Source organism: Pseudopipra pipra, chromosome 2 (assembly GCF_036250125.1).
Source record: "Pseudopipra pipra isolate bDixPip1 chromosome 2, bDixPip1.hap1, whole genome shotgun sequence".
Taxonomy (NCBI): domain Eukaryota; kingdom Metazoa; phylum Chordata; class Aves; order Passeriformes; family Pipridae; genus Pseudopipra; species Pseudopipra pipra.
The window spans coordinates 705918-722087 of record NC_087550.1 but is presented as its reverse complement, the minus strand read 5'-3'; the positions used below and the strand labels follow the sequence as shown (position 1 = coordinate 722087).

The 16170-nt window shown below is 49.3% G+C and overlaps 1 protein-coding gene across 2 annotated transcripts in view; it reads left to right on the top strand.

Moving 5' to 3' along the window:
* The first annotated feature begins 4641 nt into the window (after window positions 1-4641).
* Window positions 4642-16170, top strand: part of UVRAG (UV radiation resistance associated) — a 59895-nt gene continuing 48366 nt past the window's right edge. The window contains exon 1 of one of the 2 annotated variants that reach the window (XM_064642743.1): window positions 4642-4833. In XM_064642743.1, the coding sequence (XP_064498813.1) occupies window positions 4753-4833 (81 nt within the window). In that variant the 5' untranslated portion in view covers window positions 4642-4752. Of the gene's footprint in view, window positions 4834-10032; window positions 10066-16170 lie in introns of those variants that run through there. The other variant, XM_064642752.1, reaches the window with a different exon arrangement.

Below are 16170 nucleotides of genomic sequence, written 5' to 3'. Positions count from 1 at the left end.
TTCTCGCAGAGCTTTTTTGCCAAGCGTTGTTCCCAATTGTCGGGTTTTCTCCCCGAGCCCAGCGGCAGAGGGGGGAGGTACCTGCAGTGAGCTCTGTTCCTGCCCTGGGACCGGGATGGGAAAAGATCCCGAGCGAGTGCTGTCCTCGTGCGGCTCCCCTCGGGAACTGCAGGAGAACTGCCCAAACTTTCCCTTGGAAGAAAAATCCATACTGTCACAAAAAAAACGGGCCTTTTCCTGCCTGTTCCCGGCAGGGATTCAAGAGACCACCTTATCCGATCCATCCTTGTTCTGGGATTCTATGACTCCTCAGCCCCAGCACAACCCAGCACACCTAGAAAGCTTTTCTTCAAGAGCAAATGATTTTTTTTTTTCCCCTGCTGCCTTTAAAATCTGTTGTTATTTGCCCTATTTTCAGGGAATGATGGATGCATGGATTTAAGATACTGGCAAATTTTAGGGATTTTGCACTCGGTTTTGCTACAGGAGTCTCACCCACCAGTTACAGTGTGAGTAGGTGAACCTGTATTTTTTTCCTTGGGAAAAGATATTTCAGCATGTTTATTCCTGGGGGTGCGGTGGGAGTGTTGCCGATTGGTTTAGAAGTTGTTTGAATTGGCTTGTTAAACATCCAAACAAAAGCCTATTGTCCGAAAGAGCAGGAGGCGGGTCAAGGGACAGGGGGCTGTAAAAACCACCTTCGGGAGGATGTTATTACCTCATCACTGTGGCCATAAAGAAAAGCTTGCACCAGGAAAAAGTTTAACAAGTTCTATAATCCCACCTCCCCAGGCTGTCCAGGTCCCTCTGGATGCCCCATCCCTCCCCTCTAGACCATTAGCTTGGGCAGACTGGGAGGTCACGGATGTGGGAGCACTCCCTGCGTCCCTGCACTTGCTGCAGCCGCGGGAATTCCCTCTTTTCTGGTAACACACCTCGGGAAACACCCCCGGGAGCACAATGAAGGGCAGGCTCTGATCCCCAGAACGACGCAGACAGATAAACGCCGGCCTTTGGATGTGGTTCAGAAATTCAAATGGGAGTTTCCTCGGGGCATCAGTAAATTCCACAGGGTCCTACTAACGCCAGGTACAGGGTGAGTTGGGCAGCTCTGCTCCAGCCTCCAGTGACTGCTCAGGAATCAGGGACGAAAGAAACCACTCCCCGGCTGCAGCTTGCAAACACTCTGCTTAAAATAACCCAACAGCCCTTATTAATTGATTATTTTTAGCCCCCAAAGGTGGTATTATTTTGTTACAATTCAGGCAAGATCTGGGGTTTTTAATGGCTCTCACTGTGTTACGTGGTGAACTCCACAAGGCAGGGACTGAACCTCTCCAAACTTGTGAAAATCGGTTGTAAATCTGAAACCTCACCCCCAGAAACTCCTCATTTTATAACACCCTTGGAAATGGTTCCTTATCACGCCGAGACAGCAGAACCTAGAGATAAGTCTGAAATTTAGGAGGAGGCCAAAGCTTTAGCTGGAAATCTGCAGACACTTCTTTGGAGCTGTGTCAGCTCCACTGCTACAAAATCATATTTGAATTTTCCTCTGGGGGGAATTCTGCTGCTTAGTCCCTGAATTATGGGTTAGAGCTCTCAGTCAAGAGCAGCAGAGGAAATGCAGTCTCCATATACAGGGCAGGTGAGCTGTGTGTTAAGTAACTTATTTGACTTTTCTAAATGTGACAATTTTAGAAGAGTTTTGAGATAATCATCTGCTCCCGTGGAAATGAATAAAAATAGGAAATCCCCACTATGGTACTGTCCTATGGACTTTAAATTCACTGTGTGAGTTAGTGACCTGGTTTGGTCTGAAATACAGCTAATTTTCTTCCTAGTAGCTGGTATGGGGCTGTGGTTTGGATTCAGGAGGAGAATAATGTTGATAACACTTTTTATAGAAGGGGAAGATGGAGGAAAGTCAGTCACAGAAACGTCACGTTTCATCCAAGGATGGATTTATTTTTTTAAAAAAGAAAGGATGGGTTTCTACTTTTCTCTTGTGTGTTTTGGGCAAACAAGCAGTGGCATCTTCACACTGTTTCCATAAATTTTTTTTTAGTGATTTATCTCTGGAAAAACTGTTCTTACAGCTGTGATCTTCTCTGATTTTCTGTCTAGTTCTGAGCTAGAACCAGTTTTCCTCAGTGGAGGAAGCATAGCTCAAGAGGTTCAAAGTCAGAAAGCATTCCCAAAACTTCTTGATGATCATTTCATCAATCTGAATGCATTTTTCACACCTTGGGCAAAGAAACTCCCCAGATTTCATCTTAGAAAGCAAGTTTCAATCCTCTAAGGTGAAGATGGACAGTTCAAAGGGAAGGAGCACGTGTCTTGTAATGAACCAGAAACCAGGAGGTGAATCAAACTGATACAACAGGTCCAAAATTACTATGTTTGAACCTCCTGATCCCAACAACACGGCTCAGGAATCTGGATACTTGAAAGCAGCACACTTTGCCACTGAAAATACTGAAACAGTAGGGGTTTTTTTCATCATCAGTTAAAAATGGAGATGCACTGGCTCCCAGAAAAAAACAGCCACTGTTTTAAATCAATTTTTCCCCACCAGCAACACCAACATCCAGAACTCACACACAACTCCAGGCTCGCGGTGCCAAAAGCTTAAGCTTGAGGTGTGGAATTTACTGGGTGTCTCCACGTAGAATCAAACCATTTGGTAAAAGAGGCCCATGCAGATGTGTCACTGTGTGGTAAAACAGGGAATCACCCAGGGGAAGAGTTTAGCAGCCCTGGTTCGACTCCTGGGAAACGCTCTGGAGAAAGGCAGAGCAGCTGCAAGGGAAGGAGGGAAGAGGATCCTGCAAGGATGGCCAGTGAGCTCCAGAGATTTTGACTTCCCCCTCCAGTTTCCACGATTCTCCCTGTTTTTAGAGCGTTGGCTGTTGAGTATCCAAGCCCCAAATGCCAAAGGCAATGCTGTTAGCACACGACTCCCTGCGGAAGGGGCATGACAAGCCCAGGAGCGCCGCAGGTGCCCGGTGGCTCGGTGGGCTTCCAGGGGTGTTCTCCGTGGCTGGGAGCTGCAGGGCAGGAGGGCTGGAGCGGAGGAGGAGCAGAGAACAGGCTTTCCAGCACACTCAGCCTTTCCAGAGCCTCCCGGCGCGGCGGGAACAGGCCCTTCCAGTGCCGCGGCACGCGGGGCACGGGCGTGTGAGGGGCGGCAGGACCGGTGTTCCCGGGACGGGCACTGCCATGGGGATGAGCGTCTCCAGCACGGCCACCTACCCCAGGCAGGCGCTGCAGGGCACGGGGGGCACCGGCGGGGCGAGGGCACAGCGCTGGCACACGCGGAGCCGCGCGGTACGTGGGGATGGGGATGGGGATGGGGATGGGGATGGGGATGGGGATGGGGATGGGGATGGGGATGGTGCTGCTCCGGCCGGGGTGGGGTGGGATGGAGGGAGGTGCCGGGGGCATGGCTGTGGTGGGGGTTGGTGCGCGGGGACATCAGGGGTGGTGAGGTGTGGGGTGAGTTGGCATGGAGAGGGATGGGGTGGTCTGATGGTGGGTGTTGGGTTGGTTGGTGGGGCAGGCTGGGGTGACATGAGGCAGGTGGGTGTGATGTGGGGGCAGGTTGGGGTGACGGTGAGATAGATGGGTGTGGTGTGGGGCAGGTTGGGGTGACGGTGAGATAGATGGGTGTGGTGTGGGGCAGGTTGGGGTGATGGTGAGATAGATGGGTGTGATGTGGGGGAGGTCGGGGTGACAATGAGATAGATGGGTGTGATGTGGGGCAGGTTGGGGTGACAATGAGATAGATGGGTGTGATGTGGGGCAGGTTGGGGTGACAGTGAGATACATGGGTGTGATGTGGGGCAGGTTGGGCTCATGTGGGCCAGGCTGGGGTGACAAGCAGGAGGTCGAGAAGATGTTCAGGAAGCCGGGGTGATGAGGAGGTGGGTGTGATGCGGAGGAGGTCGGGGTGATGTGGGGCGGGTGGATGTGATGTGGAGGAGGTTGATGTGCCGTGGGGCAGGCCGGGGTGCTGTGCAGGAGGTCGGGGTGATGATGTGACACAGAGAAAGTCTCCGTGCTGTGCAGGAGGTTGATGTGACACAGAGGAGGTTCCTGTGCTGTATTGGAGGTGGATGTGACACGGAGAAGGTCCCTGTCCCGTGTCGGAGGTGGATGTGACAGGAGGGTGTCCCTGTGACACCGAGGAGGTCCCTGCCCCGCGGCGGAGGTGGATGTGACAGGAGGGGGTCCCTGTGACACCGATAAGGTCCCTGCCCGAGCGGAGGTCGGTGTCCACCCCAGCCCCGTCCCCTCCACAGCCGCTGCCGTTGCCATGGCGACCGCGCCCCCCCGCTCGCCCGCCCAAGTATTTCCGCCCCTCACGTGATGACAACAGCTCCCGCACACGTGACGGAGGGCGCGCTGTCAATCAATAAGCTCCCCTCCAATCACCGTCCGCTCCTCCGGCCTCTGTCCCGCCTTCCGGAAGCGGGCGCTCCAATCGGCGCCGGCGCCGTTCCAGCGGTTTGACAGGCCCAGCGGAGTGGGGCGCTGATTGACGTGGCGCTCAGCCAGTAGTAGCTCGGAGATGCGGCCGGGGTCCCGCCTCCGTAGCGCGGGGGCCAATGGCGGGGCGGGCGGTGGTGCTGGCCCCGCCCCCCGGCACTGCGGTAATATGGCTCCAGAGCGGCGGCCGGGCCGGCGCCGCCGCCGCCATTAACCCCTGGCAGCCCGGCGGCCCCGGCTCCGCGGGGACCCGCCGTGACCATGAGCTCCGCCGCCGGCCCCGCCGCCCTGCCGCCCGGCTCTGCCACCCGCGCCCTGCACGTGGAGCTGCCCTCGCAGCAGGTACGGCCGGGCCCGCGGGCGGCCCGCGAGGCTGCCAGGGAGGGGGGTACTCTGGGGTGAATAGGGGTGCTCCTGTTTGTTGTTGGAGTTGTTGGGTGTCCTGGAATACACAGGGGGTGCTCCCGGAGGTCTGGGGTGATTAGGGGTGCCCCCGGAGGTGTGGGGTGCTCTGGAGCAAACAGGGATGTCCTGGGGTGATTAGGGGTGGTCCCTGAGATGCTGGGTGTCCCGGGGTAAATAGGGGTGTCCTGGGGTGAATAGGGGTGGTCCCTGAGATGCTGGGTGTCCCGGGGTGAATAGGGGTGTCCTGGGGTGCACAGGGGTGCTCCCTGAGATTCCCGGGGTGAATAGGGGTGCTCCCTGAAGTGTCCTGGGGTGCACAGGAGTGCTCCCTGAGATTCCCGGGGTGAATAGGGGTGCTCCCTGAAGTGTCCTGGGGTGCACAGGGATGCTCCCTGAATTTTAGGGCGCCCTGGGGTGAATAGGGGTGCTCCCTGAGTTGTGGGGTGCCCGGGGTGCTCCTCTCCCCCCTCTCCCATTGGGCTGGGCAATGAGCCCGGGCAACACACGCCGTGTGTTCTGCAGAGCGGTGAAGTGTCCCCTCCCCATCACATCCTTCCTTCTCCCAGCTCTGTTTTTCCTGTTTGCTGGTAGCTGGCTTTTGGCTCCCTGGGCAGCTGTCCCAAGTGTTGGTTTGGGAGAGCACTGGGAGCAAGGCTAAGCCAGGAAGCCTAGGCCCAGCCTGGGGCTTTAGCAATCCCTGTCAAGCCCAGGCTGTGCCCTTTCCCCTCTGGCAGGCAGTGACTTATTGCACAGGAGCTGGAGCAGGAATGCTGGAGGGGGGAGATAATTAACCATGTCTTGCTTTTCTTTAGAAACACTGAGATGTGAGTCTGCCCTCAGTGTTTGGGTTCACTGACTCGGTGCAGTCACTGTTATTAGGAGGTAAAGATGTGATCTGAGTTACTTGAGCTACGTGTTACCAGGTGGGAATATGAAGAGTTCCTCGAGAGAAATCAATAGCTGTCAACTGGAAGTGGAGCTGTAACTGCTCCTGGGATGAACATGTATTACCAGACATCCCCCCCAGGGGCAAAGGGAGGGCGTGGAGGTGGCTCTTGGCTGCCTGACCCTGATTTGAGAGCAAGTGCTTCTTCTAAAACGCGGGCCTGTTCTGTGGTAATGAACGTAAACGTGAGCACTGCTCTGCATGAACTTTACAGGGAACAGTGGATCCTCCAGGAGATCCAGTGTGGCCTTCTCCCTGCTGAAGTTTTGGTGTTATTCTTTCCCAGGCTTGTGCAAGGACCAAGTGAATGCTGCAGGGAGAAGCCCGAGCTATTAGTCACTGGACTTCATTTGTGAAAGTGAGACCAAAACAGAGGCTTTTTTTCCTAGGAGCAGAAACTGTTTTAGGAGTTTGTAGGAGCAGAACCTGAGTCATCAATTATGGGCTGTTCCAGTTGAGTAAATATTTGGTTGGAGCCATCTAGGATGCTTGTGTGTTGATCGTAGCGAGTGTGAGGCTGTGACAGGCCGAGGGATTGTTGTGCTGTGTGCTCTGCAAACACAGGGACCATGTGCTGAGGGACCTGTGCTGTGTCTGTGCCTGCAACCAAACCCAGAGGCTCCAAAACTGCTGCTAACACACTGATAACAGATCACCCTCTCCCACTGCCCTGTCTGAGCTCAAAACTCTGTTACTGAACTGCAGGATACCTCGGGGGCTCAGCAGACTGGGGCTGTTTTACTGCAGAATCGGGAGAAAGAATGGAAAAGTCATTCCCAGTTTGTTGTACCACCTCTGGAATGCCAGAACCTGGCTGGTCTGAGCTCTGTGGTGCTGTGCGAGGCAACGGAATGGTTTGCTACCTGGCAGCACAGAAATCAGCTCTGGGATTTGTTTCAGTAGCAGTTTGTCTGGAACACCCAGTGCTGCGTTTTTTCCCTCCAAGGATGAGAGCAGGATGGTCTGAGTCACGGCTGTAAATCCCTCTAAAGCCCAAATTCTCAAGGCGAGGTGAGTGCTTTTAATGACTGAAGTGACACTTGAAGGGCCGAAGGACTGAGGGTGTTGGTCTAGGTTTAATTAGTCCAGTGACTCCCACACTGATTAGAGAACAAAACTCCTGCTAGTGACACTTTTGCAGGAGTGAAAAGTCACGTCCAAAACCTTTTGCCACTTCTGTCAAACTGACTGAGCTCTTCTTTAAGTTGTTTGTTGGTGACAGGACAAGCAGGCTGAAGAATGCCTTTTGCTGTTGTATTCTGCATTTCAAGAGGGAGAAACAGAGGATATGGCTGTAAAGAAGTGCATCTGGTTAAGCATAAAATTCCCATCTGAATCCATCAGTAACTGTGCCAGGATGTTGTTTCCTTTTGCTGGAAGAGTGATCCTGACAGAACCGAAGATGGGAAAGAATTCCACTCCAGAAGCAGAGATTCTTTAGGAATGTCTCTTCCCAGTTGCTCCATGCAGGAAAACCAGGAGTGTCGTGATAACTTGGGGATTTCTGGATTCAATGCTGTCATTATAAGCAGTTCAGAGCAGTGGGGGGTGGGAGAGCCAAACCTCTCTGGCCCTTCCATCCTCCATGGAAGGGCTTGGACAGAAGAATGCAGGCTGAGCACTGGGAGCCAGTCATGCTGCAGTCAAATGATCTGGTGAGTGTTGCTGTGCTGATTGCTGGCCAGGACAGATTCACATGTGGTTATCTGGAGACAGGAAAGCCCCGAGCTGTGGGCTCCTGGGGGTGCCTGGGAAGGTGCATGTGAGGGAGGGAGACAGAGCTGGTGAAGGTGCTGAGGAGGGAAGGGGTAAATGTGCCACTGTGCACAGCTGGGAACGGGACCAGGCCAGGTGACCCCGTTATTTCCTGTACCTTCAGCTCACAGACCCTAACCAAAGACTGGGATTGCCCTTTTTGGGTTTAAACTCTTGTTCCATGGTCCTTCCCATAAAGGAATGGGAAGCTGATAACAAGATCTGATAACAAGACCACAGAAGTGAAGTTTCTGTCCGTTCTCTGAAAGTTGTTGTAGAAGAAATCGTTCCACTGAGCTACACTGAAAGAAATGGTACACAGTAAACACTTCACAGTGCTGGAGCTCTTGGGATGTTGTTATTTACAGGAGCTTAATGTACACAGTTCAGAAACTGGCATTGCTGCCCCGTATAACCCAGGACGCAGATGAGTGGAAGTCAGGAGTGAAGTGAACTTTAAAGTGTTTCTTTTGGAAGTACTCCTGGCAAGAACTTCCTCGGGGAAAAAGAAACAGTTCTTCTGGATGGCAGGTACTTCTGGATGGCATTAATAGATAAACCCAGTCTTTTCAGCAGCTGGAAGTGACAGTCCAGGGTAATCAGTCCCTTGGGTGCATGTTTAGATACTTCAGGTGATCCAAGTGAGTAGAGGTAAAGCAACATGAGCAGAGTATGTGTGAATTAGGGCACAGCTATAATTTCATGGTTTCTTTCTTTGAAGGTGCATACCACTCACACACAGCATTTTGGGGAACATGGCACAAAGGAGGGATTCAAAGTGTGCTGGCAAATGTGTTTGAGGGCTCTGCTGTATGGGAGAAGTGAAAAAACTGCTGTAGGGACCCAGGGCTGCACATGGATGAGACTTTCAACTACAACAGTGAGCAAGTCTCTGTTTTTAAAACAGTTTTACATCACCTCTTGTTATATACTCCCCCGAGTAATATGAAAACAAAGTCTGACTATTAAATATTTTACTTCCCCTTTCCTACTAAATAGCAAGGGGGGGGAAATCAGAAGAGTGGATGGAAAGTGTTGTATTTGAATATTGCTTTCACTTCTCTGTGACACACTGTCTCTAAACACTGAGTGGGAGGGAAGTGCTGCTCCAGTGAAACACCACAGCATGAGTGATCTTTCCTGGTTGTATCCATGCCCAGCTGTATCCTTGTTCTGTGTTTAAGAGACAAATTAGGAGGAAATAGTTGTTGAAGTTCTGTAAAATTCCAGTGGTAGCCCAGAAGGTTGGCTGTTCCCCCGGGGCTGGGTCTTTGCTCTCTGCAGTGCACTACCAGTTTTCCCTAAGGGATGCAGGTGTGTTTTGCAGACTGAGTGATCTCTGGTAAGTTAGAGACTGTTCTGCCCAAAAGCTGTACTAAATCAGCCTTGGTGCTTCATTTGGGAGATTTGTGGGGCGTTAGGGAACGCTCTTAACTGAGTGAAGAAAAGGTCTTGCAAGCTAAAGACTAAAGTCTCATTTATGGAGAGAGACTCACTGGTTTGCCTTTGGTTTGTCATCCAGCAACATGATAAACATTAATATGCTTCAAGTTATTAATCAGCATGTGCTGTTTGCTTCTGCAGCCTGGTGCTTCTTTAAGGTCAGAAGTGCCTTTGCTCTGATTCTGTTGATGCTCTTGGTTCCCTAAGACCCTGGTTACTTTTTGTGTCCTTCCTCCTGAGCATCATCTTGGTTTCCATTGCTTAACTGGTATTCCCAGGTCATTCCCACAGCTAATATGGACTAATGCTCCCTTGCCCAAGGTGGTGTTAAGAGGCTTAAGGGACTCTCTGAAGTGCTGCAGTGTTATTAATGAGGTGGGACTTGCACCCCCATGTTCCTTCTGCCCCATGGCTCAGTTCCCACGCTGGGCCAGAGCAGCAGTTGGAGTTTTGGTCTTTGATCTTGTGAATAAATACTTACTTAGACAAACTCTGAGAAGAAGTCAATAAGGAAAGATGGTCTTTCTGCTGGAAAGACTGTGTATTTCCCTGCTATTTGGATCTCTCATAAACCCCCACCAGGAGCAGCTTTGTCTGGCAGTGGGCAGTGCTTGTAAGACTTTCTTCACCCCAGTCTGGAGCAGTTTTTTTAGGGTGTGCTGACAGTGCCCTTTGGTGTTTGCCAGCTCTCTGGATCTGTCCCCCTTGATGTTGTAGTGCCCATAACCAAACACACCTGTTGGAACAATACACAGCAAGAACTTCATTTGCCCAAGTCCCTGCATGGGCTCGTGGGTTTGCTTTTGGCCCCTTCCTGCTGCCATTCCATCTGTGTTAATTCTGTGCTGTGGTTCTTGTTTTGTCACTCTTAACCAGCTGTCCTGTTTGTATCCTGACTGAATGCTGAGTCTTCTGTACCTGCCCCTGCTTTATGTGTTAAATAACAGGCTTTTTCAGTCTTTCTGCAGAGATGAGCACGAATTTTAGATGTGGAAATAAGGATGAGGATGCAGAAAACCAGTGAGGTGTGTGAACACAGTGAGCTTACACTGAATATCAGTTTTGGTCTTGGTTGTCTCGTTGGTTTTGAGCTCTGCAAAAAGTGGTGCAGTTTTTCTGCATGTGATGATGTGCAGTTGTGTTCCTGGGGTGCATCTCTGAACTGGTGTTGGCCTCAGATCTGGTCCAGAGCAGGCACAGCTCTTTAAAGCTGTTGCCAGAAAGCAGCTATATTTTAAAAAAGGGAAGTGAGTTCCTGAATGGCTGTTGAATCCCATCCCTTGTCATGAGGAGATTGAGGTGTGAAGGAGGTGCAATTACAAGGAGAACCACAAATGATTCATTGAACTAATGATGGCTGTGTAGCTTTGAGGGCTCTGCTGTCTTCAAGTGTGTGCTGGAAGGACATTAAAGTAGAATTCCAAAAAAATTCCTTCTGGTGTGTCCCACAGAGTTGCATATCAAATACTTCAGCTTTGCTTCTGAAGTAGATCTGAAATGACATGTGATTCTCTTGACTCTGAACTGTGGAAAACTGTTAAATCACAAACCTTATAAATCTTCCCGGCAAGTGTTTAAGTTGGAGTACAAGCATTTTCTTGTCCTTCCTGTGGTTTTAAGCACCAACACATCTGAGAAGCTGAAGTAGTTAGTGAAAAGCTGAGGAAGTGGGAAGGCATTATAACCAGGTGGGGAGCAGTGCTGTGATAGTAAATAATGCTCACGTTGGCTAAATGCAGATCACACTTTGATAACTTTTTTTATTTCAGAGCTAGAGCTTTTCTGCTTTTTAAGAAAAGACAAAAACCCACCTCCACCTGCCTGCTGTGAGCTCCAAAGCACACAGAGCCCTGTGTTCCAGTGGGACTTAATTCTGACAAATATTCAGACACCAAATAGCTGACATTGCTCAGGGCTGGGAGGTCCAACACCACTGGATTTGCTGTGGTAACGTGTGTGTTGCTAACTAATCTTTGCCTCCTGCTTTAATGCTGAAATAGTTGGAAGGATTTTCCTTGGGTTCTTCCAGAGTTACTGCAGGTCATAAAGCGAGGGAGCAAGCTGGGAAAGCCAGGTGAAAACACCATGTACTGCCTTATACAGAGGTCAGGGCTGATCCTGATGTGAAAGGAATTCATGGAATATTCTCCCCTGACAGAATCAGGAGGAGGGCAGCAGTCTGAGAACAGAGGTGAGGGCTCTGTCTTGGTGTGTGTATAAAACCTCTCTGGTGGGTAGGGTGCCCCACTGAGGGCTGAGGAATTGGTGCTGGAATTGCAGCCCGTGTTGAAAGTCCCCTGTGATACATCTCCTGGAGAAACAGTGACTGCTGTTCAGCTCAGCAGGCCTCTGGGAGAGCCCCGAGTGCTGATTTGCTTTTGGCAAATTTGGGCTTTTTCAGTAATTTATGTACATTTCAACTTTGCTGTACAAGAAGTTTTCCCAGCCTCCTTATGCTGGTTTCACCATTGCATTTACACTGCAGACCAAAGTGAGTTTCTGGGGTTTTATTCTTTTCCCCACCTTGCTCCTTTTGGAATTAGAAATGTTCTCTTGACCCTGTGTGATGCTTTTGCACTTTCCATGGGTTGTGTGGAAAGTCATGAGGAATGGGTGCCTTGCTGAAGTTCAGATGATGCTTTGACACCTTTTCAAGTTGATTGGATATGTCCAAGTGCCTGCTGGGAGCGAGAATTCCTGGCCAGCTTTGCTGAAGGGATCAGAGCAGGAGAGTGAGAGGAGGCACATGTGGGACAAAGAGAAGACAAACCTCCCCTTCTGCCAGCAGTGAGCCATTAGATCATCTCAGCTGCTGCTGGCATGATGGGCTCCACGTGATAAGAAGGGGCTTTGCTGTTGCCCTGTTAATGCCCTGAGCTTCACAAGTGATCCTTGGAGCCAGAGCTGGTGAGTATGAGAGACAGAGAAATGCTGCTTGCCTGGGTTCTCCTCCAGCCTGGATATACTAACAGTATTATTTTTTTCCCAGGGTCATCAGATTCTTGTAAGAGAATAATAAAGTGCTTGAGATGGAAGAGGAGTCAGAACTCTCTGTGCCTTTTTTTTTTTTTTTTTTTGCTACCCATTATGTGACCCTGAACAAATAATTATGAAATTCCATGGATACTTGAGGTAGTCCTGTTCTCCTTGTGGTTCCATGAACAGGCCAGACCTTATGTTAACAACTGTGCACTTCTCTCTCTTGTTAATTTATTACCTCTTCTTACCTGCCCCCATCTCTGCAGTAGTTTTTTTTAATGATACCAGATTATTAGACAAAAAAACCAGTGACTAGCTTTGTCACTGCAGTTTCTCAGGCCTGGAGGGAAGCAAAGGGTAGTGTGTGGGGCAGTTTAAGCCCTGAAGTGTCCCCTGCAGTGTTAGTTTGCCTGCCCTGTCCTGCTCTCGTGGTGGGCACATCCTTGTAGCTGCAGGGAGCTGAGCTGGAGGAACCTGCCAGATGTTCAACTGAGTTCTGGTTTGAGCAGCTTCACCTTGGTTCAGTTCTCTGCCCCTCACCATGAGATTGCACAAAACACATTGTGTGGCACGAGAACAAGTGTTTGGATGCTGAAGGTGGTGGTGTAGGCAGAGGTGGTGAAAGGTTGGTATCTCAGTGGTGAGGGAACTAAAGCACCAAGGGACCAGACAGTTTCAGTCCTTTAAACCTCTGGAGAGTTGGTAGACTGGAGAGTTCTGGGATCATCTGATGAACAGGCAAAGTATGAACAAGGTTGATGATGAAAATCCTTCCTTCTGTAGCAGTCTGACTTGTTTATGGCCTGTGGTAAATCTGGAGGGGTTCCCAGAAAGTCCTTGAATGGGAACACTGGATACATTACACAACTGCAAATAGTTCTTCCAAGGGATGAAAACTGAGTGCTTTCCTTGAGTGAGAAAGGAGACCCCTGGCTTTTGAGAGGAGCTGGGCATTGCTGAGCAGGGATGGTCTGGCTGCTCTGTGGAATCCCAGGAAGCTGCTTCTGTGGCTCTGCAGGCACGAGGGATGGAACCTGCTGGTACGTTCTGCTCTTCACATCTCTCCTAAAGCTTTCCTGCTCAGCTTTTCTGGGTATCTTTGGGATAGCTGGCTGCTTGGAACCTGTGATATCTTTACCTCCAGCAGTGTTTTTAAATACAAATTAGTGGCTCTCTTCTCCTGGTTTGCAGTAACTTATCTTAAGGGTAGAAGGGAGCACTAATTTCTTTCCTGGGGGTCGGTGCAGAGTTGCTACAGAGCAGTTGCTTTTACTCAAATGCAACTTAGACTGGCAATTAAAGTAAATGATAACAAGGCCTGCTATGTAATTTCACTGCTCCATTAACTTTCTTGGGAATTGCAAGGGACTGGGACAAGTGTAATCAGAGTAACTCGTGTCACAACCCCCCCAGAAGGAGCTGTTGAACCTGCTCTACTGCTCTGCTGAGCACTGATCCAGATCTGCCAGCTCAGGCTGCGTGTGCTGAATTCAGAGCTGCTGGAAAAGTTAAATACCCTTTTTAATGGTACAGCTCTGCTTTGTCAGAGCTTACCTACATCAGTGCTCTCCTGAAAAATAACTTTTTTTTGAGCAGGATATCTCATTTAGATGCCTGCTGTAGTGTCTGGGATCTTCAGTCCTGTGTTGCTGTTAGACTGTCAACTGTTTGAGGACACAGCAGTGAAAATTATCTCTGCTCATCTGCACATTTTGCTTATTTTCTCTATGAAAGCAGATCCTGCACTATCAGCTTGCAAACACACTGGCCTTTTTGAAGTTACGTGACTCATGAGGCTGCCAAAGCACTTGGAGTGCTTTTTAGCACTTGTGTTTTGGTTTTTAAGCTGGGCTTTTTGAAATGGCTTCTAGCATCTCCTCTGGGGGGGGGGGAACACCTTCCTCGGGATGGAGATTTCTTGATACTTTTAAGAAAGGGAGAGCAAAAGAGCTGCAACTTGCCTGCAATGAGAAGTGGCCACTCTTTAGCACTTCACCTAAAGAGGGAAATGAAAGGACTCTGGATTATTTGCAGCTACTTTATTCCTTATTTGCAGCACTGGGGACTGGCAGCATTTGGCTCCTGCCAGTGATAGCTGAGCTGCAACACAGTGGGGTTTTTGTTTGGTGTGTTCCAGCAAACCCAGCAAAAAATGATATGAGACACATAGCAGGTTACACTTGATAGAGGTTTACAAACTCCCTCAAAATTATATTTCCTGCTTGTCCCAGAAGGAAATTCTAGAGGAAATTTGAGGAATTCTAGAGCCTATTTGAGTTGTCTTCGTAGCTGCTGGTCTCCTGGCTAAAGCTCATTAGCTGTGGTCAGGAGAGGTTAATTAACTGCTGCCTCTGGAGAGTTCTGAGGAGGGCTGGATAATGCAATATTATATCAGTGACAATGTGGTGGGCAAACTGGGAGGTTTATTTTCGGGATCCAAGTCCCTCTGTCATCACGAGCTCACACTGAAGCAGGTGAATGATTTAATTGTCCGTGTAATTGGAATGTTGTTCCCCACCAGCCAGGCTGAAGGGACAAGAGGGAAGAGGAGAGCACTGGCTAATCTGGGGATTCCAAAAGACATCACCTGGTGCATGCTGAGTCCTGAGCTGTGGTATGGTCTCACAGCCCCACATTTAGTGGTCCTATTCCAGCTGCTTTGGGAGAGGTGAGACTTTAGGATAAGCTCCAGGCTTTGAAGGGTGCAAAGAAGTCCCAAACCATGGAGATAAGGACTCCAGAGCTGCAGGTGTAGGTTAGGACAGCTCTGTTCAACCCTCCCTGTGGACAGTGAGTGATGAGGAACCTGTTTGGCCTTGCCTGAGGGCTGAGCAGTGTAACACACACTTAAAGCTGGCCCACAGTGAGTGTGCAATCCCCAAGAGACCTGGGGAAAGTTGCCTTCTTTTTTAGGTGCAATGGGGGCTCTTCTTTGCTATTGATTGGATTTTAAACCAATCCTATCAATAATGATGGGGGTTTGATTGGTTTGTGTGCTCCTGAAGTTAATTAAAGGAGAGACAGCACATACAACTGTTGAATCATTTTTACAGGGACTGCAGTGCACGTTCAAAGCCTTTTCTTAAGGAGTGTTTCGGTTGCTCATAAAAACAGCCGGAGCAAATGCCCAGTTCAGATGAAAAAAGTAATGTTCAAGGTCCATGTGGCTTCTTTTAAGAGAGGCTTAATCTTTCTGTTGACATTCTTGATACCAGTCTCTAAGAAAATAAGACCATGTAGTCCCACAGTTAAGCAGCTTAGAAGGTTTTTTTGTTGGTTGTTTTTTTTGTTGTTGTTGTTTTTAGTTTTGTAATTCCTCTGTATACTAGAGGTACCTGGGCATCGTATCTCAGGCTCTGTTTTTAGTATAACTCACAAATAGGCTTTGCAGGAATGAATCCATCCGTGATTTTTAGCCTGTCATGTGAACAGAAATTTAATATTCCTCATATTTTCAGGAAGGAAATGAATTAATGGTATTAAGTGATATAAAGTGTCACACTGTGATTCCGAAACAGATTATGGCCTTTCAGCTCTTGTTAAAAGCCTTTTAAGGACAAGCTGCAAGCAGGAAAGTTGTCTTTTGGTTTCAGAAGCATTTAAAATCTGCTTTTGGTCAATCCACTTTTAAGGTGGATTCAGATTTACAAATGAATAAGCTTTTGGGGGAAAAAAAAAAAGAGTGTGGTGTAAGATGCACTAAAGCAGCTGTTTGAGGCTTGTAGGTGGTTTGTGGTGATGCAGAAAGGATGAGGAGTCAGCATCCCTGTGCCAGGTGGGTGAGAGATTGGCTGGGAAAATGTGACACTGAAGGATTTGGGGAGAGCTGCCTGTGTGTGAGGGGGCAGCTTGCTGAGTGCTGCATTCATGGGAGATGGATTAGGAGCCACAGCATTAGGAACCACAGCTGGGCAGTGATTGAAGAGTGACAGTCCTACAGGATGGCTTTGTTAACTGCAGTTAAATTTCACAGGTTAATAATGTAAAATGCTTGGCCAGGGTTAAGGGTGTGGTGTGCTTTGAAGCTGAGGACTTTAGCCACAGCTATTACAGCTGCTTGGCACTTAGAGGGAGAGAGAGATTGATTCAATCTGATTATTTTCATTCAAGGCTCACTATTGTAGCAAAGTAACTTAATGTTGGAGTTGGAC